Source organism: Aphelocoma coerulescens, chromosome 14 (assembly GCF_041296385.1).
Source record: "Aphelocoma coerulescens isolate FSJ_1873_10779 chromosome 14, UR_Acoe_1.0, whole genome shotgun sequence".
NCBI classification, from domain to species: Eukaryota; Metazoa; Chordata; class Aves; order Passeriformes; family Corvidae; genus Aphelocoma; species Aphelocoma coerulescens.
Window position 1 is genome coordinate 3069096 of NC_091028.1, and position 25251 is coordinate 3094346.

The window sequence follows — 25251 nt, forward strand, 5'->3', positions numbered from 1 at the left end:
GGAATTTAAAATGCAGAGCAGGACGCTGTCAGGGCAGTGATTGAAGCACGTTGGAGCCAATCCCCGGATAATTAAAACGAGCCTGGACAGAGGGGAGGATCTGTATCAGATCCCGTGCGAGCCCTGCAGGAGCACATTTCATGGCTCATGGTCAGAGCACACCCAGGGTGAGGTAGGAGGAGGATTCAGGTGTTTCACAGCAGGTACAAGAGCTCTGGTACAGCGTCGCTCTCGGGAGTGCCGTGGGGTCAGCGGGAGGTAGCAGTGAGTACAGCAAGAGGGAAGCGTTTGCAACTGGCTCAGAAGTCATTTTGGTTTTGGCTGTAGCACAGGGAATCTCGATGAAGGGCTGGAGTTGGATCCAGGTGGAAATGCAGCCAGCAGAAGGGTGTCGGAGTGATGCAAAGGCTCGTGCTGGGTTTGTTGCACCTAATCCATAACGTCGAGTGCCCCACAAACCTTAGATGTGAACCTCCAAAACAACACTCGGCTCGGCATAGTCCCAAAAGATCAGCTGCAAGCACGAGTGAATTGCACACGGAGCTTTCCAGCGAGCTCCCCGGGGCCTGGGGTTACAAAGCTGGCTCTGTTCGGTGGGCACGGTTCCCTCCTGAAAGCTCCTCAGTCTGGAAGTGGTTAGTGCTTACCGAAAGAGACCTGCTCCATCTTTTATTTTTGGCTGTGGTGGTGTTCATCGAGAGGCTCTACTCTCACGCACATTCCCAGTTCGGGTCTCGCCAGAGTGGTTCATTTCCTCGCTCACCCGCATCCCATCTAAAGCCTTTCTCCAGTACCTCAACCCCTTAGATCTCGATGATCTACGCTCAAACAGCCCCGGGAGATGAGGAGTTTTCAGAGAAATGCCAAAATTAGATGTTAAGCAATTGGCCCAGAGTCGAGCAGGGTGCCCGGCCAAGGTGTAGCACACAGGGGCTTCCTGAGGACTGCTCCCAGCCCGGCACAGCCTTTCCTCGGCCCTCAGCCCCCTCCGTGGGGAAACTGGGAGAGCCACGGTGCACCGAGCTCTGCCAGCTCCGATTGCCGAGCTGCTGCCGCAGCCTATCCCGTGGAATGGGCTCCTGAGGTCATTCACTGTGAGACACCCGCAGAGGTGTCTCCACAGGGAGAGGAAAGTGGGTTTGTAATTTGTGTGTGACTCCCTTTCCTAACAAGTCCTCAAAAACGCGAACGGGATTTTAACCATCAAAAGAGGAGCGGTTTGGAAAGAGTGTCCTGGGCTTGGCGTCCGACCTCCTGGCGGAGCCCTGGAAACGCCCCTGTGAGGGGACCCAGGCAGGGCCGTGAGGGGAGTGAGGCCGTGCCGTGAGGAGGCTCGGCCCGGGCCGGGAGGGGACCCAGGCGGGGCGCCCCGGGCAGACAGTCGGTCGGGAGCCGTGAGGAGGCTCGGCCCGGGCCGGGAGGGGACCCAGGCGGGGCGCCCCGGGCAGACAGTCGGTCGGGAGCCGTGAGGAGGCTCGGCCCGGGCCGGGAGGGGACCCAGGCGGGGCGCCCCGGGCAGACAGTCGGTCGGGAGCCGTGAGGAGGCTCGGCCCGGGCCGGGAGGGGACCCAGGCGGGGCGCCCCGGGCAGACAGTCGGTCGGGAGCCGTGAGGAGGCTCGGCCCGGGCCGGGAGGGGACTCAGGAGGAGCCCTGAGGGAACCAGCGCACGCGGGCTGAGGGACAGCGTGACGTCACCGCGCGCGCGCCACGCACAGCCCGCGCGTGGGGGACTCCGCGCGCCCCCGCCCCGTGACGTCATCACCAGGCGCCGCGGGAGGGCAGCGCGGGCATGGCGGCGGCGCGGGGCGGGCGGTGTCTCCTCGTCGCCCTGCGGCGCTCCGGGGCCGCGCCCGGGCTGCGCCCGCCCGCAGGTGAGGGGGGGACGGGCGGCGTGAGGGGTGCGGGCCCCCGGGCTGAGGGGGCGGCCGGACCTCCATGGCTCGGCCCGGACGGGCGCGCCTGCCCGGAGTCGCGCTTGGCCTTGTTCGTCCTCTGGAGGTGCGGAGGCTCCGTGTCCCACAGGCAGCGCCCCGTCGCTCTCGGCTGGTGCCGGCCGTGGCCGCTCGGCAGAGGCGGAACGGGCGCCGGCCCGGCAGCGCGGGAGCAGCGCGCAAAGCGCCCGCTGAACTGACCCGAGAACGCCCAGCGCTGCTTCCTGGGGAGGGGCGAATTATTATGGGCTTGTAGAGGCAAGAGCGCGGGCTCGTATCGGACAGAGAGCACATTCAGGGCACCCAGCGGGTCCAGGGTCATGTCCTGCCTCATACAGGGTGTACAGCATGCTCAGATCCCGTAGCGTGGTGAGGTTCATGTCCTGCCTCGTGCAGGGGTATACAACACATCCACGGTGGTGTCCTGGCTCATACAGCACTCCCAGCTCATCTCCTGGCCTATATGAGGCGTAGAGGACATGCAGAGGTTTCTGCTGGCTCATATAGGCTGTACAGCATGTTCAGATCATGTATCATATCCCTGTGCATGTCCCAGCTCACACAGGGTGCACAGCCCAGGTACCTGCATGAGAGCAGAAGGCAGCAGCCTTGCTGTTCTCTGGCCATGTCAGTACCAGGGGACTTCACAGATGAGCCTGAAGAGTTTGCATTTCCCAGGGATGCACTTGAAGTTTCACCTCAGACAGCTGACAGGAGTGAGTGCTAAGAAAATCCAGACTCTGAGGCCTCAGTTGTGGGATGTGCTCCCTTATCAAGGCCCTCGTGGGCTGGAAATGTGCCTGTGAGTTGCCATGAAGCTAAGCATGGTGAGAAGTTTCCTTCCTGTCTTCTGCCAGCAGCCCGTGCTGTGCTCCCTGTTTCTTTATCTGTTGTGTGGCCCCTAATTGACAGATCTGTGTGTTGTTAGTGTGGTCTGTGGTTTCCCTGCGGGTTACGAAGAGAAAATGTGACAGAGGAAATTGTGTGACAAATAGGGTCACATTCAGGGTCGGGTTGTCAGATTTATTGTGTCACAGAGTGCCACTTTGGTGTTTCTGGGCAGTCCAGCTCTTCCTCCACAGAAATCCCTAGAGGCTTGTTAGCATCCATGTCTGGGAACAAAGCTGCTGCCTCTGGTGGGTTAGGCATACTCCAGCAGAGCCAGGGTTTTATTCCTTAACCTGTCACTCAGGTCCCTCAGGGAAAAAATAGTGAGCAGAAGCTGGGTGGGGATAAAGAGGGAGGGGCAGTGGGTGTTTTCCTTTCGGTTGGATCCAGGCTGCAGGGGCAGCCGTCCCTTCCCTCATGGGCAGAGCTGGCAGTGTTTCCTCTCGGCTCTCACAATTCCGGGGGCTGAAGCTGGTGCAGAGCATTTCAGGAGATGTGTTGGTGTGAGCGGGTCACTCAGGGAATCCCTTCTCCCGACATTCTCAGGGATCTGGTGCCCAGCTAGGGAGCCCTTTTGTGCACTGAGATCTGAGCTGGGAGTGTTAATTGCTAGAGCTCTTCCCCGAAGGAGCTTCCCCGGGCTCCCAGCTGCCCGGCTTGGAGCTGGTATGGTAATTCCTGCTGACCCAAATTCTTCTCTTTTGTTTTGAGCCACAAACTGCTTTGTGCAGGATTTCCCACCCTAAATCTCTGACTTGTGCTCAGCTCTGCTCACTGCAGTGGTTTTTCCAGAAAAGGCTGTGTGTGTTTCCTGGGGGCTGGTTTGGGGACCACTGAGACGTCCTGGTGTCTGGATGGAAAGGAGCCCCCGAGGGTCCTTGTCTTTGCTGTGCCTTGTCTTGCCCATGTGTGAAGCAGGTCTGTGGCCATAGGCCCAGGATCACTTGGGATCACAGAGAAGTGGAATTTGGGGAGTAATGTGGCTTTCTCCAGCTCTCATGGTGCAGGTGGAGCAGTGATGGGAATAGGAAGGGGTGTGGGCTGTGGTAAAGCTCCACATTTGATTAACACAATATCAAAAGGCCTGATTTGCCCCAAAACATCACAGTGCTTATCTGGGGCAAGAGCCATTCCTTCTCTGTCGCCTGGGCTTAGGAATTTGTTTCTTGGGCTCATTATGAGTACCACATAACCCGTTACCTCAGCAGGTGCTTCTCAATAGCTCTTGTGTGCTGATAATTGTGGTTTTATACTCAGAATAGCTGGGAGCCTTTTCTGCTCCCTTGCTCCAGGCAAGGACTATCAAGAGGCAAATGGGCTGAAGATGCTGCAGCTTGTATTTAATGAGCTGTGTCTCTCCCTGGCATGGGACAGGCTGTTAATTAAGGATGATAAGACCAAACATTGCACAAATCCGAAAGTAACTTCCGAATTGATGGCTGGTGATTTATTACTGTGCTTTAGAGGTAGGGAGGCAAAAAATGTGAATACATCAACAGTTATAAATAGCCAGAAATAAAATTATAAATAGCTGTAGTTTCTAGAGTCAGCTGGCGTTCATGGGCTGGGGCCTGACCTGTGTGGTGGCTCTGGGGCTTTGCTGCCTGGACATCTGATGATAGAAGTGACCTTAAGGTTTTAAGCTGCTGCTGATCTGTGTCTTTTTTGGATCCTGGAGTAAGGGAGGGAGAAAAATTCCCTCTTTTATTTCTGCTGTTTGGGAAATGCATGTGTGTGCTTACCTACAATGCAGTATCCTACAGCACCGAGCATAAAATATGTAAATACATAAATAAAATATATAAACTCTGGGCTGCAGGCCCTTCCCCTCTGAAGCTTGAGGGGCTGGATAGTGAGTGCTCTGCTGCTTTCCACCTCATTCACCTGGGTTGTTTTCCTTGCCACTTTCCCAGATGATCCCAGCACAGGCAGTGGAATGGAAGTTCCAGAACGTGTCCTGCGATAATGCGGCAGAGCTGTTTGTGACGCAGAGAGCACAGTTATGTGTGTGGGAGGTGTTCAGATGCATTTAAAACTATTTGTGGGCTCTTTTCTTTAAGGGTAGAATGACTGGGGAGTCATTCAAGCTTCTGGCTGGAGAAGTGGATCTTGATTCAAAGCTTTCTGTGAGGAGGAGGAGGAAGAACAAGGACTGACAGCCTCTTCTGTCAGCTCTTGAGGATGAGATGCAGGAGACAGAAGTGCTGTTAAAGCTCGGGGGTTCATGTTCACCTGGTCTGGAGCAAGTGAGAGCCCAGCATGATGGTCTAGAGCAGCAGTTCTTGATGACCACACTGACTGTAGGACCTGCTGTGGGTGGCAGGGGGTTTGCAGAGCACTTGTGAAGCGAGCAGGGCATGGCCATGGAAGCTGTTTCCAAGGAGTTCACACGTGTGCTTTGGGACTCTCACCATACTAATGGGTTTTGGTTCAGTCTTTGGGTGGTTTTGTACCCAGTCATCTAAAGAAAGGACCCCTTGAAATATCAGATGTAGGGTTTGCCCCCTTCCCTTGCTGGATGAAACAGCCAGCAGGCACAGAGAAAAACCTGAGCTTGTCACTGCGTCCAGCCCCTTCTGCTGCTTGTCCATGTTCTCCTGGCTCTGGCCAGGCTGTCCTGGTCCCTCCTCGGCTTCCTAGATCAGTCCAGTCTGTTTATGTTTATTGTAGGACTGGGGGAGGCCAAGATACTGCCGTCCCCAGAGCAGCTTCAGGGTCAGATCCACACCCTCTGGGATCCTGCTCTGGCACAGGCCATTCTCCCAGCAATTCAGAAATCACTCCAAGGAATAGGCTTTGGACAGAGCTCCAGAGTGCTGCAAATGGTCTTTTTGTGACCAGGTTTGGCTTTGATTTATCCCCCAACAGAGAGAAGACTGTTGACTTCACCTGGGCGTAATGAAAGGAGGAGAACTGGGAATCCCTGACTTTAAGGGGGCTTGTGCCATTTCCTGACTGGTCTCATTTTCCCCGCTGATTTTGTGACTGGTGGCCTTGCTGCTGCTGCAGGTGCTGCTTGCCCTGGACCCAGCTTTGTTGGGGGATGTAATGCCTGTACTTGGACAGTCAGTGGCCCAGTACTTATTGCCAATCTGTATTTTCACAGGCAGTGATGTAGGAGTTGTCTTCAGCTTAGCCAGATAATAGCAGGGAAAGCTGCAGACTGCCTCTTCCTCACTGGTTAATTCTGTGGGAAAGCTGCTAATTGTCATCTTCTGGATAAAATTTTAATTCAGAAGAGCCAAATTAGCAACTTGCCCTTTTTAGGCACTGAAGGCAATTCTGGAGGGGAATGGTGGGTGTTGGATTGTGAGAGAACTGTTCAGACAGTGTAACTCCCATGGGATTGCCTAGGTGGGACCTCTAAGGAGTTCTCCTGTTGGTGCTGAACTTGTGATGTGTATTGAAATATCTTCACTTGTGTCTTTAGCAAAAGGAGCGGCATGTCTGCAAAGACAAATACTCCACCGCTGGAGCCTTCAGTACAACATTCCTGCCTCCAGCATTCCTGCTGTCCGGATGTACAGCACACAGACAGCAGAGAGCAAGGAGGAAGAGCCCCTGCACACCATCATCAGCAACACAGAGAATGTGAAAGGTGGGCCTGGGCACAGATGTCTTGTGGGAACACTCTTGGGGTGCACCACGGACAAGGTGTGGTGCAGGTGAGCCCTCCTCAGCAGTGCTGCTGCCTCTGGAGGAAGTGCAGGTATTGGTCACCACATCCTTTGAATCTGTGTTGCACCATCACCTCCCAAAAACTGGGGATGGAGGTCAGAACAGCCTTTACTGAGAAACAAGGACATCAAGACTGCATCCATGGGCTTAGCCAGGCAGTCAATGGTCATGTGTATGTGTGGAGGCTCCACAGGCACTAGAACTGGCTGAGAAGAATTTTCTGTCCCAGAAGCAAACTGTGCCTGGCCAGGTCATTGCTGTGGATCGTGGAGGTGTGATGAGAGCCCTGGTGTCAGCCCTTTAGTTAGAATAAATTGCTTTGCACAGCTTCAGGGAGAGGTGCTCTAAAGCAGTCTAAGCAATGAGTTATTCCAGCACAGAAATAACATCTTAACTCTGTGCCTCCATGGTTTTTCTGGGAGGCATTTTTGAGACTGCCAGGCTGTGAAGTCTGTGGTGGGGTTGATGTGCTGGCTGCCCACACTCCAGCTTCACCCCATCCCTGGGCAATGTACATCCTCACCAGCAAGGCACACCAGAGGCGATGTGGGACCTGTGGCTTTTCCCTATGTTTTCCCAGAGTTCTCTGATGCCTGTTGCTATTTTTAAAAGGCCAAGGGTGGTCTTTCAGCTGAGATGTTTTGTAGTTTTATTTCTGAGGAGGTTTCTCTTCCTGGGCACAGCTCCCTACCTGCAGGGGTGGCTGTATGGATGTGCTCATCCATCCTGGCCTTGGACACTTCAGGGATCCAGGGGCAGCCACAGCTTCTCTGGGCAACCTGTGAGGGCCTCACCATCCTCACAGGGAACAATTCCTTCCCAATATCCCATCTATCCCTGCCTTCTGGCAGTGGGAAACCATTCCCCCGTGTCCAAAGTCGCTCTCCAGCTCTCCTGGATGCCCTGTAGGCACTGGACAGGGCTCTAAGTGCTCTCTGAGCTTTCTCTTCTCCAAACTGAACAACCCCAACCCTAACCTTTATTCCAGGTGCAGCCTCTAAACATGAATTCCAAGCTGAAACAAAGAAACTGCTGGACATTGTTGCCCGTTCCCTGTACTCAGAGAAGGAGGTAAGGGACCCACAACTTGCTGGGAGACTTTCTGTTGGCAAATCCCCATCTCTGTCAAGGGATACATCCAAAATGGTTGAGCTGGAAGAAAAACTGTTCAGTTCCCGGCAAGTCCTGAGCTTTCATGTCAGGCTTTCTTGACTGATGTTTTCTTAAGACACCTTGAAAATGGGTTTTTGAAACAATTTGTAGGTATAGCCAAATGACTCTGTGAGCCTTGAGCATCTGCAGTTTCACATTGAGTTTGGACAAACTGTTCTCCTGGCACATAATGGGGAAACACAGTTTGGGGAGCTGGGAGTTAGTTTGTGGGAGTCATTGAGCTCCCAGGTCTCTGGGAGTGCTGTGTAGGGGCAAGGCCAGGCTGCAGTGTCAGGTTGTGTCTTGTCCCCAGGTGTTTATCCGGGAGCTGATCTCCAATGGCAGCGATGCCCTGGAGAAGCTGCGTCACCGGCTGATGACTGAAGGCAAGGCCTTGCCAGAGCTGGAGATCCATCTGCAGACAGACAGCGGAAAGGGAACCATCACTATCCAGGTAACTCCCTTAGGTAACAGGAGAAGGTTACTCCCTGCTGCTCTCATCACTGGCCTTTGTCCTGTGAAGAGTCAATGGAAGCTGAGCAGCAGCAGAGTCCCCAGGCCTGCCCAAAGAATGTTCTGTCCTCAGCTGGGCTCTGGTTCATGAGGCTGTAACCTGAGGATTTGATGAGAAACCAGCAATGTATCTGCTCCCCACTTGTAGCCGTAGGAAAATTTGCTGCTCCTTCTTTCCCTATTGGGAACTACCAGTAGCTTTTCTCTCAGTACCCCTGCCTAGTCCATTTCCCAGGTAGTGCTTGTTTCTCACTAGTGGGTAAGTTGTGAATTTGGTTTCCTCCTGACCTTTGGGGAGGTTTTCCTGTACCTCCTTAAGTCTGAGAGGTTACCTGGTTGCTTGCAGACCTTCTCTCCCCTGTGTGAGAGGGGAGATACCAGGGTGGTGAGAAGAACTTCCCATTGCTGCCTGTCTCTATCTCCTCCTGCTCCAGGACAGATCGAATCCAGCTGATGCTGAGGTTCTGCCCTCAGACACAGGTGGGACTGTAGATTTGGGCAGTAGCACAGCACTTCCCTGTGCCCACATTTTGGTGTTCCCTGCTGGTGACAAAATGATTGGGAGGGAGACAGTCTCTAAGAGCAGGCACCTGTGGGCCTCAGCGTGGGGAGGGAAGTGGAGCTGGGCCTTCTCTCTGTACTTTGACCTTGCTTGTGACTCTTGTCCCGGGTGGGAGGCTGAGCCTCAGTTTTGGTGTTTCCTTGGCAAAGTTCCTAACGTTAAGAAGGCAAACTGGTCATTTTCCTCGTGGAGCTGTGTCAGCCATGAGTGTAGCTGTGGACATTCTCAGGAGAGCAGAGGAGAAGGAGGAGGAGGGAGCACTGAGTGACCATGGCAGGTCCAGGGGAGATGTAGCACAGGCAGAGCACACAGGCTGGTATTTTTGACGTGGGACAAAAGCACGGGGGGCTGTTGGAGGCTGCGTAGTTATTTTATATTTCTGTTCCTCTGCAGAACAAGTGCTGCAGTTGCCATGGGGAAGTTAGTGCTTGTCAGTGGGCAACACAATCACCAAGCAGAGATTCTCAAACCATGGTGCAGGGGCTTTGCTATTCCTGTCACACTGTTGCAGTTTTCTGATTCCTGTGTAACACCGATTATTCAAGGAGCCCTCGCTTAGCCCGAGGCCGGGGTCATTCCTGCCTTTCTCTCATCTTTGGCTTTTGAGATTGTAGTGGACACGAAGCATCTGACTCCATCAAGACATTGTTACCACTCATGCCCTGTCCCTGTGGAAGCTGTCCCCTTCTTTGGCAGTTTGGTTGGAGAGCTGCTTGCCCACCTTGCAGGGTGCCTCTGATGCCATCCCAGTTAGATGGTTTAGGGATTGGGCTTTTTATAACCCCCTGCCTGGCTGCCAGTGCCTCTCTAATGCCATTAAATGAGTCTTAACTAGGAAGCTTTTAACTGCAGCAGTCCTGGGCGGTGGGGAGCAGCAAGAACAGCGCTGCTCCAATCTCTTTAATAGCTTTGCCTTCTCCAGAGTGCCAAAAGCTCCTTACCTCCAGTCAGGGGGTTATTTATAACTTCTTGAAGAAGCAAACTGCATATAATGATTACTGTGAACAAGCATCACTCAGAGCATTTCTCTGCCTTTCAGGAATGCAAAGGTGAAAGAAAGCTTGCTGCAGTGATTGAGGCAGAGATGGATTTGTCCCTTAGCCACTGTTTTGTTTTCTGTACTCACTAGGACCTACCAAAAAAGAGGCAGCAGGTCCCTCATACATGACCTGTAGCAATGGTCACCCCTTTTTTACTCCTAGAAAGGTCCCATTATCTCACTCTGACTCCTGGATCCTTCTCCTCAGATCTTCATGCTGCTCTGTGCCTCTGGATCTGCTGAATCTCTCCCCTCCTCTTCCAAGCCCTGTAGCATCTCTTTGTGTCTCACTGAGCTGAGAAAAGGCAGGTCTGTAATGTGTGATGGCAATTACAGGCACGTTCCTGGGGGATTATGTAGATCTAGTATAGGACTATACTCATCTCTGTTCAGTGACAGCAGTTCTGCTCTGCTTGCTCTCTGCCAGGACTGAATTCCAGTCATAAGCACAGCAAGACTCAGAATTCTGATAGGATGTCCCCATTCAGGAATATTCCACCTAAGCATTGCATGTGTAAGAGGAACATGTTGACTGAATTCCACCACCTCGCTTCCTTCACCAAAGTCATGTTGTTTTAGCAAATTCCACCATTTCCTCCATCCCTTTGAAAACTGCCTTGTGTTTCTAGGACAGCTCCATCTGTAGCAGCCACAGCCTGCAAGGTCAGAGCTCTTAAGAAAATCCATTTGAAAATGTGAGGGGTGTGTTTCCAGTGAGAGCAGCTCTGCAGAGCTCTGCAGTTCCGCGTGCTCAGGCTTTACTGACGTGGTTTTGGACCCTTTGAGGTGGGAACAGAGAGCCTCTTACAGAACCCAAGGCCCTGTGAGCACAGAGTTCACTTTCAGCACCTGCACAAGGTGACAGGCAGGTGACAGGCGCTTGGCTGTGCTGTGGTGGTGTTGAAGCTGTGCAGTTCTGCCGTGCTGCTGTGCCTGGTGGTGATGTGTGAGCTCAGGGCTGCAGCCCTGCTCCTTGCTGGTGCTTAATTTAGGGCTAGGACAGTTTGGAGGAAATGGTTTGAAATGTTTACAGAGCTGATGGCTGCTGCTGCTGGGGGAGGGAGTGTGCTTGCTGTTCTAGAATGGGAAAGGAGTGTAGTTGCTGCCAGAGCTTGGGCTGCTCAGTTCCTTTTGTTGGGCTTTCATCTCTCTGTTGCCGTCATCCAAAATCAGTGTCTGTGAAGCCACAAAATCACCAGTTTGCTGTGTTTGGGAGGAGTTAAAATGACTGCAAACACCACTCCTCCTTGCAACAGCTCCCTGTATCGTTGAGCAGATCTCTCCTGCCTCACCAAACAGCCTGTAACAAGGACTGGGCTGTCCTGGGGCTCCAAGTAAGGACTGGGCTGTTTGAGCTGTAGCAGTTCAGTGCAAATGCACCCTTGTGTCCGACAAAGCTTGGGGCAGGTAGGGAGCAGGTCCCCCTCCCCTGTGTGACCAGGCTGCAGCAGAGAGGGTGACCTGCACTGCAGCATCTGTGTGTCACTTGGGCTTGAGGAAGCAGGAGATGGACAGGTGGAGATAGAGGGGTATATCAGGCTGTACTTCAGCAAGTTTTAGGTGGAATTAAACCTACAGAAATGTGCCACAGATTGCAGGGATGGGCTACAGCTTCCAGTGATTGCATCATCTTTAACAAATAAGCCCAGGACCCAGAAATATAAACACATCTCAAATAACCTGTGGCCCAAGGAAGGAAGTGCACAATCTTTTAGTTCTCTTCATGGCAGAATAAAAGCATATCCTGTATAAAAATGGGAAATTCAAAGTGGATGAAAGGCAGTACTTTTCTGGACAGCGGGTATTTAGACCTGGATGGGTGGAGGCCGAGCCTGTGGTTTTGCAAAGGGAAGCTCAGGCTCTCTGCTTTGGACAAGTTCCATGTACTAGGCCGAGACTACCTCATGTTTATAGGCATCAGTTTTATTCTGGCTTTTCATCTGCTGGTTGCTGCTGCTGCAGATGCTTTAATGATTCTAAACCAGAATGTTGCTCTTGTGCAGCTGCCGTCCTGATCTTGTGAATTTTAAGTCTTTAATCAAGTATTTAAATAACAGTGGGCACATGTGCTAATCAGACATTTTGGGATTTTATTACCTTATCAGTTGGTGAAAGCAGCATGTCTTTATAATATAGTTAGTGTTCTTCGGATGCCCCGTTGAGGTTTTACACTGGAATAAATGTTTTAAGTGTTTGTTTTGCAACAAAGCAAAGTGAAAGACACAATATCTCAGCCAGGTACCTCTAACTGGGAGCATTCCTTCTGATGCAGTCATGGCAGAGGCAGCAGTTAATGGCTGGTTAATGGGCTGTTAGGTGTGAGGAAGCTCTGCAATACTTTAAATTGGACTCAGGTAATGAGCAAAGCTAAACTAATCTTTACACAGCAGGTCTCTGCAAACATCCAGCACCCTCACCACAGGGTTAGAGCAAAGGGCACAGAAGGCACAAAGGTGCAGATCAGCAGCAGCTTTGGTACCTGGGAGGTCTCCACACATAAAAAGGTGCTAAAAACAAAGTTCAGCTGATGTCTCTTTGGGGTAAATGTTACTGAGTTTAGTTCAACACTTGTGGCCACCAGCCCTTCATGGTCTGAAGGTCTGCAGCCTCTGTGTTGTCTTGTATAGGGGATGGTTTGGGGGAGGATTTTTACTCTGCACCCTGAGAAGTACCAGAAGAGAAATTCACCCAGGTGAGGAGCTGGTGGTTCTGCTGAGTAACAGCAAGTCTTCTGTAATAAACCTCCAGCTAATGAAGGGTCAGCACACTGAACTCTGTGTCTTGGTCTCTCCAAGCTGTGCAGAAACATTTGGCACATGGAACTCTGAGCATATCCCTCACATTTTGTCATTTGAGGAGCCCCACATACAATTTGCTTTGTGCTGTTACAAATAGCTCTGCTGTGGCTGTGGTCAGCCTGATAAAGCTTTTCTTGCAGGCTGAAGGGAGGGCTAAAAGGGGAAGGAAAGTTGTAACATTGCTGGTGGAGCAAGGACTGGATGGTGGTGGGTAGAAGGTGTTTGCAGGGGTTGTGTGGTGCCATGGTGGTTCCTGGTGAAGACGCCCAGCAGCTGAACAGCAGCTGGTGCAGCACAGAGCAGTGTGAGAAGGGCAGTAGAAGTTCCACCAGCTCCTTCTTTGGATTTCATGGAGCTGGAGCTGCCAGCACTTTTGTGGGCCCAGCCTCAGGTGAGCTGCTCATGAGCAGGTTCAGCTGCTTCCCAAGATTGCAGAGTTCCTGCTCTGCAGAGCTCAGCTCTCGTCTCTCCTCCACTGCTGCTTTATTCCCGTTCCCCCGAGCAGCTCCATGTGGTGAAGGGAGCCAAAGAGCAGCTGCAGGAAATGTGGACATGGCAAGGGTGGGTTGAATCGTAATGCTGTCTTCATCCTAATCCACCCAGGTGTTTTCCTGCAGTAGGGAATGTCTGCTTTGCCAGGATCTTTGCTTTCCGCTCTCCCTCTCAGCATCCCGGCTGTTCTGAGCCCTGCTTTCTTTGTTCATGAGATTCACCCTCATCAAAGTAGCCTCCAGGAACTTTCATTAAGCATTTTGCAGTAAGTTTGGCAGGGCATTAGGAATTCAATAGCTAAGTAAATTTATGGGGTAAGGATGTATTTTTTTTAACACACTGGAATTTGGGAATGACATGCTGTGCTATAAATAGAAGTGGATCAGAGTTCTGTTCAGGGTCTGGCATGAACAAAAACTGAACCAGATGCTGAAAACTGTTCTTTCTGGCTTTTTCTTCCCTGGGGGAAGGGACCATGTCAGATTCCTGAGATTTTGCCATACGCTGTTTATTTTTCTTGGCTTTTGATCTCTCGCTGTTGAGATCTTACTGGGCATCATCCCTCCTCTCAGCCAAGTGGGCTGACTGGCCTTACTGTATTTAACCAAGGGAAAGGTATTGCTGTGCCGTGACTTGTGGGGGTGCAGGAAAATGTCTTACCCACATGGCACCTCACAAGCTGAACAGTTCAATCCTTCAGTAGAGTTAAACGCTACATTAAGAAATACATACGGACATCAACTTACTTTGGTAGAAATAAGCCCAGTAAATGCTCCATGGGTTGCAGAGGTCACTCTGGCACCTCACCTCCAAGTCACCTAGCAGCTGCCAGCTCTGCTGCAGCTGATTTTGCTGACCTTGCACACCAAATCCCACCCCTGCTAAGGCACTGGGAATGTGTGAGCTCACTCCGGATGTGCCAGCTGCTGTCAGCTGCTATAACTGTGCTCACAGGTACTCAGGTAGAGCTGAATCCCTCACAGGAATGAGAATCACATCTCACTTGGCTAATTTTCACCTCAGAGAGTAGCTCAGAGAACATGTAACAGTGGCTTATTGGGATGCTTGTGTCAGGTAGCGAAGCTGCTGGGATTTGGGAGGGGGAATGGCACTTTTGTCTTAGAAGTGGCATCCTGGAGGGCAGTAGCCTGCCCTTTGCTCCTGTGGAAAATGTGTGTGGAGCAAGTCTGAAAACACATTGGACAACAGAATGGGAAAGATTTTTGCTGGGGTCCTGTGTAAGAGGGTGGTCATTTCTGGCTGGGGTTTACTGTTATCCTTGTTGCCTTGGGGTGTCATGCAAATTGAAGTTGCAGCCAGGTTTAAGACTTACCGCAGCCTTTTCTGGGTGGTGCTGCTGCAGGCTTTGCTGCCTGAGATGTGTGAGCAGCAGGGAGATGTTTATCTGCATGCAGCAGTGCAATTCTGGAATAACCTGGGGATGACAAGGAGCTGTGTGCCTCTGAAGCTTGGACAGAGCACCACGAAGTGTAGCCGGTGCATTGTGTTTTGGCTGGGATTAGTCTGTTCCCATGGGAATGCAATACCCAGCTCTCCTGGACACTGACAGCTTCATACACACATCATGGAGCACAGGGTGAGGGGGAGAGGAAGGGGGAAAAGGCAGAGCAGATGGAGATCAGTTCATGTGCTTGCAGACAAGGGTCTGCATTACCTGAGAGTTAAGGGATTCACTGCTCTGCTGCTGATTCCCAGTGTTAGTGCCTCGGTTCCACATCTGCAGATTGCAGACAATCTGCTTCTCACTGCTCCTCAACTCCCCCTCAGACTAGTTCAGGAATGAAGGGTGTCCCTGTGCGTGACATCTGGCACTATGGGGCCATGGCTGGGTTGACATCTCATTCCTGCACTGCCATCCTGTGCTTTTTAGAGGGATGTAGAATCCAGCCTGTCCTGGTTTTGTCTTTCCTTGAGAAATGGCCAGAGTCTCTGAGCTTTCTGGTGGTTTGTAGGCAGCTGTGGCTGCCCCTGGAGCTCTGTGCCCCTTGAATCTGTGCTCCTGGCCATGGGCAGATGGAGCCACATCTGGAGGTCTGCTGTTGGATTTACTACTCAAAGGGGAAGGAGAGAGTGGGAGTTGGAGGCAGAAGTTGCTCAGGTGCTGTTTGCTGGAGCAATGATTCCCTACTGATATTTCAGCTGCAATTGCTGTTTCTTTTCAGGACACAGGTATTGGGATGACCCAGGAGGAGCTGGTTTCTAACCTTGGTACCATTGCTCGATCAGGCTCAAAGGTAACTTGGGATGAGGACCTTTCTCCCTCCTTTAGAAAACTTCTCTCCAATTACAACCACTTTTGTTGTCCCAGTAATTTTTCATTCTGTTTTGTCCCTTGGCCCCCAGCCCAGCTGTGAAATTACACCCCTCTTGGAAGGTGAAACCTGCCTTCTGGCTCTCAATGGTCTCTGCTGTGCTGTGGGAGGCCCAGGGAGCCCAGGCAGTGCTGATGGGCCCTGCATGTAGCACTGCTCTGCCCCCTGCCCTCACTCCAAATGCTTTCCTGCCACCCACTTGGCATTTACCCCATGTCCAGGGGAACAGCAGCTCTGTTCCCACAGCAAGGTGTTGTACATGTGTATGATTTTTTTCATCTCTGGAGGCACCATTTTAAGGTTTCCTGCTCCTGATTGACTGAGCCCTCGCTTGTCTTCCTTTTATTGCTCTAAGCAATGCTCCCCTTTTCCAGAGGTGCAGTCCCTGTGGAGAAACCCTTTTCCTTGGGAACCTTCCTCAGAGCACTGATGCAGGAGCATGGGGTGAGGGTGCTGGACTGCCAGGCTGCAGTGCCTGAGGAGCCCAGCTGGGGCTTGATCACAACCTCCAGCAATATCTAAAGTCACTGTCTGATGGTTTGCATCTCCTTTGTTCCTCCAGGCTTTTCTAGAAGCTCTGCAGAGCCAAGCTGAAGCCAGCAGTAAAATCATCGGCCAGTTTGGAGTGGGTTTCTATTCAGCCTTCATGGTGGCTGATAAAGTGGAGGTGTTCTCACAGTCAGCAGAGCCAGGCAGCCCAGGCTACCACTGGTCATCTGATGGGTGAGGCTGCAGAGTGGGGGGCTGTGTCCTGACCACATGTGGCCTGAAAGCTGTGCAAAGACAGGGCTTGTGTATTCTTTCAGGACCTGGCTGTCTGGTTTAGGTCCTGCTCAAGTTATACACAGTGACAAAGCATGGCCAAATGTGCCAGTGTGGCACTCTTAAGGACAGAGTTGCTTTGTCAGAGCAGGCATGCTGTGGACAGAGTACCTGCCTCTCCTATTCCATCCCTGCTGGCAGGCAGTCAGCTTAGGGGGCCCCATACTACAGGGACAAATTGAACCTCTTTGGTCTAATCATCCTCTGAGGTTTGGCTCGGGGCACCCACAGAGAGCAGAGCTTGTGCAGCGCTGTGGTCTGCAGGCAGATCTCCTCTGTGGGTCACATCTGTGTGCTCATCCTTTGCTTTTTACTTGAAGTTGCAAACATCTGTGATGGCAAAGCTGTGGGCTGCTGGACATGTTGAAATTGGAGCTTCTGAGGGTGACAAGCTCAACATCCCCTTAAAATTTCCTCAGAATAAAGAATTTACTACATTACTTAAACTCTTGAGAAAACTGAGACACAAGACTGTTTTGGGTTTTCAGTAGCTAGTGTCTTTGCAGAGCAGTGTGTCCTGGGTCTGGAGTCTCTGTAGGGAAAACAGCCACATGTTTTTTGGGGTTTCTCAGAGGCACAAGGAGCATTCAGGCATTCAAGACTTTTTTTGCCTTTTTCTCTTGGCCTTGAAGTGTTTTGTGTGCTCTTAACAAACCATTTCTCTGTCCTACCGTGGGTGTACCTGAGGCACAAACTGACACAGAGTTTGTTTCTAATCCTAGTTCAGGAATGTTTGAGATTGCAGAAGCATCTGGGGTCAGAGCTGGGACTAAGATTATTATACACCTCAAAGAAGAATGCAAAGAGTTTGCAAATGAAGACCGAGTCAAGGGTGAGTAGAGGAGGGAATGCTGTTAGCCCTGAGGCTCTGTGAAGTCTGTTGGTGCCCATGGGTGGGAGGTGAATTTACAGGTTTTTTCCTCTCCTACAATTCCTTTCACCTGCTGTTACTGAGGGAGTTCTTGCTATGTTGTTTCCACAAAGGTGACCCTTCTGTGTCTTTTTTCCATTCCAGAGGTGGTGACAAAATACAGCAACTTCATCAGCTTCCCCCTGTACCTCAATGGGAGAAGAATTAACACGTTACAGGTGAGGTGGAGTCTGCAGGCAGGTCAGTCATGGAGATGAACCACTGTAATCCTCCACTGGAGACAGGAAACAGCATAAAGCTGCTGCTGTCTGTGGAAATCAGAGGAGGATTGTCCAGGATATCACAGACCTTGTAGTGATCAGTTAATTAGAACAAAAGGAGACAATCCAGCAGAAGTCGTACCTGCAACAGCTTGTTTGCACTTACTGTGGAAAATTCTTGGAGATCAGCAAGATCTGTATCTTCCCTTATCCTGAATTATTATTTCAGTGCTTTATAATGCTTACTCTGTTGAAGCCACATGACATGTTAGTTCTGTAGGGTTTGCTCATATTGCTGGTGTGCTGACACCTCTCACTGCAGTTCTTTCTGTCCTTCACACGGAATAGCCAGTTCCAGGGAGTGGTTGGGGTTTTTTAGCAGCTCAGCTCACTGCCTGATTTATTCCCAGCTCCTAGCTAAGCACTGCTTGATGCTGGCATTTTCTGACCACTGACATTATACTGCAGCCAGATCCATTTTACTCAGATGTTCTTGGCCCAATTGCAGGCATCACTTGGGAGAAATTAATTCTCTTTAAAACAGAAATCTATGAATCATTTTCCTCCAGCATCTCATCTTCTGATTGTTTAAAGCTTTCTCACCTAAGAGAGCAGGTAGAGAGCATGTGTGTGGCTTTTTTGTTTCCTGGAATGTGGCACTGACTGCACAGACTTTCAAGACTGTACTTAAACATTTTACCATGTTAATTTATCTAAGGTTCTGTAATTGGTGTTATTAGTCACTGATTATTTATTTGGATTCCTGCATAATAGTGTTTCTGTTCCAAAGGCTTTCTAGCTGTGCCCCTTAAATTACAAAACCAGAAATAGCTTTAGACAGCTGTTTGCTCTCTCTACCTGACAATCAATAGAACAGGCTCCCTGGAGAAGAGCAGTAGTAGAGCAAGGGGTGAAATGCCCTTAATAGAGTCATGGACTTTTATCTTCTTATCAGAAAGTCTGTTTTCCCTTGGGTTACAGCAACAGCTTTATTCTCATTATGCTCCCATTTCATGCCTTTTCTTTATCCAGGATTTTGGCTCTGTGTTTTTCCACACATCAGCATCAGTTCGCTGCAAACAGAGCCACAGTTGGTTCCCTGGTGGGCTTTCTCCTAGATGAGCTCCTGAATGCTCACAGCGTGGAGCTGGGGCTTTTCTGGTCTGACTGGGATAATTGTTAGCTACAAGTGAGCCCCTGAGAATGCAGCATTTTCCCTAACATAGCTACTGTAAAACACCTTAACTCCCAGTGAGTCCATAATCCTACCTGGGATCCTGCAAACCCTCCAGGACACTTGTGTGTGCTGGAAATGATGGGAAGCCACCTGTGGAACAAGACTCTGAGGCAGAGGAATTCTTAAGGATTTCAGGGACCTGAAACCCTTGGGCTCTGAGGGTAGGCTGGATGTTTTGTGTTGTCCCCGGAAATCACTCCAGTCACTCATTAGGGCTTGAGTGGCAAAGGAGGCAGTGACTGAGATGGGCTTCACCCAGCTGGAAACACAGTTCTGAGCTGAGTCCCACATCTTTGCTAGATGTGAGTCTTTTGCTGGGGTACTGAAAACTGAAACATGCTGTGAGCGTGGGCTGAATGCTCCAGAAAGCACTGGGGGGTTAGAGCAGCAGCAGGTGGAAGCTAGAGCTCATGGCTTCAGTCCATGTGTTGATGTGGAAAATAGTGCTGGAGCAGTGACCCTGCAGTGGTTCACAGAGCATCTCCCAAGCTGCTCCAGAACAAATCAGCAGAAAACAGGCAGTGCAGGAGCTGCTTCACAGGCTTTTAGCTGAGACAGTGACCTCCATCAGAGAGTCAGGTTGGTTGCAAAATGCTCGCTTAAACTTTTGCTTTCCCTTTGCTTGCTGGTCAGGCCTTGAGAACTCGACCGGTACTGACAGTCAGTTGAGCTGTGGGATCTGCCTGGGATGCCTTTGGCCATTGGCAAGTGTGAGGCAATGGAGGCTAGCCAAATGCCTTTTGTTTTGGGCTAAACAAAGCTGCCCCATGTATGTTGCAGAGCAAGAGTTACCTCTGAGGGGTGGCCCAAGGCCAGATGAGGGGCAGTAGTTTGTTAGTCTGTGATAATGTGCCTGAGCCACATCTCACTTGGTCCCAGGCTATGCAGAGGAGTCTGTTTGAAAGGTTCTATTTCCCTGCTCCGGCATCCTGGAGGCCACAGAGCTGATGGGAACTCCTCTCCCTGCTCCTCCACAGGCTCTGTGGATGCTGGACCCCAAGGACATCGGTGAGTGGCAGCACGAGGAGTTTTACCGCTTCATAGCACAGGCTTACGACAAGCCCCGCTACATCCTGCACTACAAGACCGACGCTCCGCTCAACATCCGCAGCATCTTCTATGTGCCTGAGCAAGTACGTGTCCTGTCCTGGGCACGTGGGACATCTGCCCAGCTGCTCTGAAAGGGGAGAATGGGAGAGCTCCTTAGGGAAAGGAGGTAGATATGGCTGCAGGGAGGAATATCCAGTGTGGCATCTCTGCAGTGGGCTGGGTGCCGCAGGGTAGTTGGGATACTGAGCCACAACAGCAGCAGGGGGATGGCACAGGTAGGTCCCTAGGGAAGAGAGCCAAGATTTTGGCTCTCGTTGGGTTCAGCATTGTAGGGAAGACCACAGTGTGATGTGGGCACCCTGCACAGTGCTGGTGTTACCTCCTGTCTCTTTTCCTGCAGAAGCCATCCATGTTTGACATCAGCAGGGAAATGGGCTCCAGCGTTGCCCTCTACAGTCGCAAAATCCTCATCCAGACCAAAGCTGCAGACATCCTGCCTAAGTGGCTGCGCTTCCTTAGAGGTGCGTGTGGGACCAGGAATAGCAGGTTGTGGGCAATGACTTCCACAGGAATGAGGCAAGGGCTGCCCTCCTGAGCCTGGCACTCGGGTTTGCATCACTGTTCAAGGGTTGCTCTGTGTTCCAGGTGTTGTAGACAGTGAGGATATACCCCTGAATCTCAGCAGGGAGCTGCTGCAGGAGAGTGCCCTGATCAGGTAAGCAAGACTATCTCTGAACTGAGATACAAAGACCAGATGTAAAACCGTGAGAGAGAGGGGACAACAGACTCACTACAACCCTGCACAGAGATGTTCACCTAAAATGTCTTGTCTTGCTCTAGCAGCTGTCTTTAAAAAGGCTTGTTCCTGCTGCAGGAAGCTCCGTGACGTTTTGCAGAAGAGGTTGATCAAGTTCTTCATTGACCAGAGCAAGAAGGACCCTGAGAAATATGCCAAATTCTTTGAGGAGTACGGGGTATTCATGAGAGAGGGGATTGTCACGATAGCAGAGCAGGATGTCAAGGTACCACGAGTCTTGAAGCACTGCAGCTGATGGGAAAAATTACTATGAGCTGGGATGAGGGAGACTGCGACTTCCCCATGGAACTCGCTGCCTGTAACTTGTGTTCCTGGGTCTGCCAAGACCCATGGATTCTCTAGTGCCCAAACTCTCACTCTTTCTGACTGGTGCTGCTTCCCATTTATTTTGAGACCCTGCAGAGTCTCTGTACCCACTGTTGTCAGCACTCCCTCGTGCAATGTCAACTACAACAGGCAATAAAGTAGGGCCTTCCCCTTCTGTTGTCTTCTGCCTGAATTCCCATTTCCAGGAGAGCTTGACCTACATCCTGTCTAGGTCACTCTTCTGCCTCCTTAATATCTGGAGCAGAAAAGGAGGAATTTGGAATCCCCTGAGCCTTTTTGTAGGGCTGCCAAGAGGCCTGCATGCCGCAAAAGCAATCCTTGGGGCTGGGAGTGGTCGTGTGGAGCACAGTGACCCCGCCCTGAGCTCACAGGAGCACATTTCTTGCAGGAGGACATAGCAAAGCTGCTTCGTTACGAGTCGTCGGCCCTGCCCGCAGGGCAGCTGACCAGCCTGACCGACTACGGCTCGCGCATGAAGGCCGGCAGCAGGAACATCTACTACCTGTGTGCCCCTAACCGGCACCTGGCCGAGCACTCCCCCTACTTCGAGGCCATGAAGAAGAAGGACATGGAGGTGGGTGAGCAGTGGTGCCACAGCCAGGGGAACACCCTGAGCTGCTGCAGCAGTGATTGGGGCTGGCTCTCAGAGCTGAGCAGGGCAGTAAGGTCTGTGATAGAGCCCTGCCAGCACAGTGCCTTTGCCTGGCCCCCTCTGCCTGTGCTCAAACTGTGGCATGAGGTCAGGAGGGACCTGTCGCACACTCTTAACCACAATGTGAAAAAAAAAAAACCATTCAGCTGTTAGAGAGTATCCAAAGGAGGGCCATGAGAGTGGTGAAGGGCCTGGAGGGGAAGCCGTATGAGGAGCAGCTGAGGGCACTTGGTCTGTTCAGCTGGAGAAAAGGAGACTGAGGGGAGACCTCACTGTGGTCTTCAACATCCTCACAAGGGGCAGGTACCGATCTCTTCACTCTCATGACCAGTGGCAGGACACAAGGGAATGGCTGGAGCTGAGTCAGGGAAGGTTTAGGTTGGGAGAAGGTTTTCACCCAGAGATTTTAGGCACTGGGACAAGCTCCCCAGGGAAGTGGTCACAGCAACAAGCCTGTCTGAGTTCAAGAAGCATTTGGACAATGCTCTCAGGTACAGGGTGGGATTGTTAGGGTGTGCTGTGCAGGGACAGGAGTTGGGACACAATGATCCTGATGAGTCTCCTACAACTCAGCATATTCTATGATGTAGTACTTGTGCAGACATCTAGTTCTGACATCTGTTTCCTACCTTTGCTGGACACCAGAGCAGGAGCCTGGGAGCTGCTGTGCAGGGCTGTAATGGTGTTACAGGTGTCCTCTGTGGGTAGGTGGCCTTCTCAGGACTGGAGTCAGTGCTGATTCTCACTTTCCCTGGGCAGCAGGACTTGTTCAACTGCAGACCTGCCACCCGTGGTAACAAATCCCTCCAAGCGTTTGTCAGGCCCTGAGTGATAGTCACTGTGGAGTTGAACCTGCGAGTTTCCTTTGAGATGTTCCTGCTGTTTGGTGCAGAGCTGCCTTGGGAAGGAGGGAATGCTGTTAAATCCCAATGTGTTACTGTCCGTTTGTTGGCACAGGTGCTGTTCTGCTATGAGCAGTTTGATGAGCTGACACTCTTGCACCTCCGGGAGTTTGACAAGAAGAAGCTGATCTCTGTGGAGACAGACATTGTTGTTGATCACTATAAGGAGGAGAAGTTTGAGGAGAGCCGCCCAGGTACTGTGAGGCTCCCCTGGCCCCTCCTGCTGCATGCTGTCCTGCTACCCTGAGCAACCAGTGAGGGGATACCTTCCTCCCCTGCTCTTGCAGCTCCCAAGCAAGAGCATTCCACCCTCCCATTCCCATGGTCTGAGGCAACTTAGAGGTTTTGCAAATTCGTTTCATCTCACATTATCAAAGTTAAATGGAATGTCATGTGTGGAGTTGCCATGATTTTATTTCAACCCCATGCATACATCTGGTGCCTGGATGGAGGCAGGCAGCCCCTGGCAAGGCATGAGCCTGCCCTCTCACGGTATGGCACGGTCTGGGATGAGGATATGTAGGTGTGTGCTGAGTGGTGCTGCATTCCTGTTCCCACAAGAGAACTGATAAATGGAAGTGTGGAAACTCAGCTCACTGTCCATTGCACACTATAGATGCACGCTCAGATGTGCCCTCTTTCCCTGCCAGCTGGAGAATGTCTGACAGAGAAGGAGGCTGAGGATCTGATGGCCTGGATGAGGAATGCCTTAGGCTCTCGAGTCACTGGAGTGAAGGTGGGGATTCTGTGTCTGGGTAACTGAGTACAGGAGATCCACGGAGGTAACAATCATGGGAAAAAAGATGTTGGGTGGTTGGGGATCTGCTGCCACAGATTTTTCTTTGGACCCTGTGGGAAGTCGTTCTTCTCTGTGCCTCCTGTGTGTAAATGGTGTGGATGCTGGCATCTGTCATTGGATGGTCAATGTGGCAGTGGAAGAACCACATCTCAATGTGTATTGAGCAAAGCCAGTCGATGTTCAGGTTACCAGAACAGGCTGATGACTTTTCTTGCTTGTGGACTAGAAAGGTGTATTGGCAAGGAATGCTTTGGGTCCAGCTGCAACCCTGTGGACTGTGGGGCCGTTTGGGCCCCCATATTTCCTGCTGGTTTAGGCAGCTCCTGTGGGATGGGGGTGAATCATGAGGAGGCTTGGTGTGGATCTGTGCTGAGGAGACTCCAAGTCCTCAGACTTTCCCCACCTCTAAGACGTGCATTGTCCATGGCAGCCCTGACTGGTGCTTGTGTCACAGGTGACCACCCGGCTGGACACCCACCCTGCCATGATCACCGTGCTCGAGATGGGCGCTGCCCGGCACTTCCTGCGCATGCAGCAGCTGGCCAAGACCCAGGAGGAGCGAGCCCAGCTCTTGCAGCCCACCCTGGAGATCAACACAGGGTAAGGGGGTACAACACCAGCACCAAGGCTGGGGCACAGCAGCCTCTCAGGGGTGGAGGCAGAGAGGAGGCAGTGTAAGGCTGTCAATTAGCGGAGTCCTCCCCATTAAGTGCAGTTGGTGCTACAGAGCCTTAATCTGTGAGGCTGGGTGGCACCATCGAGCTGAGCCCCCCATACACAGTGTACAACCCTCTGGGAACCATGGGGCTTATAGGGACAGATGGGAGAGAAGAGAGAAGCCCCCACAACAGGAGCAAGGAAGTTGACTTTGGTGACCCACTGTGACTTAGCTGCTCATTCTGGAAATAAACTTCTCATTGTGTCCAAAATAAGCTACTCTCAGTGTTGATCTCTCTCTTACAGGCATACTCTGATTAAGAAGCTCAGCGAGCTGAAGGACAGTCAGCCTGATCTGGCCCAGATGTTGCTTGACCAGGTGAGAGCCAGACCTTCTCCAGAAGCAGCACCATCCTTCCCAGAGCCAGCTTGCAGATCATGCATGGCAGGGAACAGGGTGAACCATTACAGTGGGCAAGAGTCACATCCTTCTGTGGTCCCTGGGTATTTCTGGGACTTGTGGTCCATGTTTTCCTAGCAGGTGCCCTAAAAGACTTTCTTGATCTCAGCATGCAGGTCCTGGAGAGTGACATTCCCTTCCTCCCTCAGGCAGGTCACTTAGTGCTTTCTTGTCTTTTTCAGATTTATGAGAATGCCATGATTGCAGCAGGACTGAATGAGGATCCCAGGCCAATGGTGAACCGGCTGAACGAACTTCTCACCAGAATCCTGGAGAAGAACTGAGCCCCAAGGACTGAAGGATGAACTCTGTGCTGATCTCTTGCCTCGGGCACAGCCACTCTCAGCAGCTGCTAGGAGGCACTGTCCAGCACAGGTTCATGGGCAGAGGGCAGGGACGATTCTGGGGACATTCAGCCCTCCCTGCACAGGGAGGAGCCACCTGTAACTATCAGATCCTACACCATCAGCTTGTTCAAAGTGCAGTGTTCTTAGTGGGGACGAAATCCAGAGGTTGTTCCTTAAACAATGTGCCCACATTTCTGACACAAGCCTGAAGAGTCTCATTTCATACTGTTTCTAAAAATGGCCTTTCTCAAAACAGATGTTGGCAGCAAGCTTCCCAGTTAGGTCTGTGAATACACCCCCCTATCCACAAATTCCCCCTATTCCCTGTGCACCTTTGTGCTCTGAACAAGCACTGGAAGAATTAAATTAGTTAAGAAACCTCCAGGTCTGATCAGGCAGGAGGAGTTTGCTGGCATGAAGACAGATTGCTGCTGCCTTTGGCAGACACAGATACTGTTGGTGGAACATGTCAGTGCAATCCCATAGCAGAAAAGATCATTGAGCTGCTGGATAAGCAAGTTCATCCTGGCCTTGTGGAAAAAGGGAAGTAACTGGGAGGCAGCTTTCCAGTGTGTGGCTTTCTGGAGAGTCTGTGGGATAAACTGCACACCTAGCTGATCTGTATTTATGATAAATAAACAGTTCTTCTTTTCCAGACACCTC

The 25251-nt window shown here is 51.5% G+C and overlaps 1 protein-coding gene across 1 annotated transcript; it reads left to right on the forward strand.

The window, feature by feature from the left end:
- The first annotated feature begins 1763 nt into the window (after positions 1 to 1763).
- Positions 1764 to 25251, forward strand: TRAP1 (TNF receptor associated protein 1). Its single transcript, XM_069029804.1, has 18 exons — positions 1764 to 1872; positions 6251 to 6418; positions 7487 to 7569; positions 7964 to 8104; positions 15238 to 15309; positions 15950 to 16110; positions 16932 to 17041; positions 17225 to 17298; positions 19555 to 19710; positions 20028 to 20148; positions 20273 to 20342; positions 20502 to 20649; positions 21160 to 21345; positions 22381 to 22519; positions 22976 to 23061; positions 23579 to 23724; positions 24088 to 24160; positions 24424 to 25251. The coding sequence occupies exons 1-18, from the start codon at positions 1791 to 1793 to the stop codon at positions 24523 to 24525; spliced, it is 2118 nt and encodes a 705-aa protein (XP_068885905.1). The 5' UTR covers positions 1764 to 1790; the 3' UTR covers positions 24526 to 25251.

What these genes read in the sequence shown, in the direction of transcription:
- TRAP1 (XM_069029804.1), top strand. Translation starts at nt 1,791, where the DNA reads ATGGCGGCGGCGCGGGGCGGGCGGTGTCTCCTCGTCGCCCTGCGGCGC. An exon ending in TTGCTCGATCAGGCTCAAAG is followed by an intron (nt 15,310 to 15,949) that starts GTAACTTGGGAT and finishes TTGTTCCTCCAG; the next exon opens with GCTTTTCTAGAAGCTCTGCA. An exon ending in CTCGAGTCACTGGAGTGAAG is followed by an intron (nt 23,062 to 23,578) that starts GTGGGGATTCTG and finishes CTTGTGTCACAG; the next exon opens with GTGACCACCCGGCTGGACAC.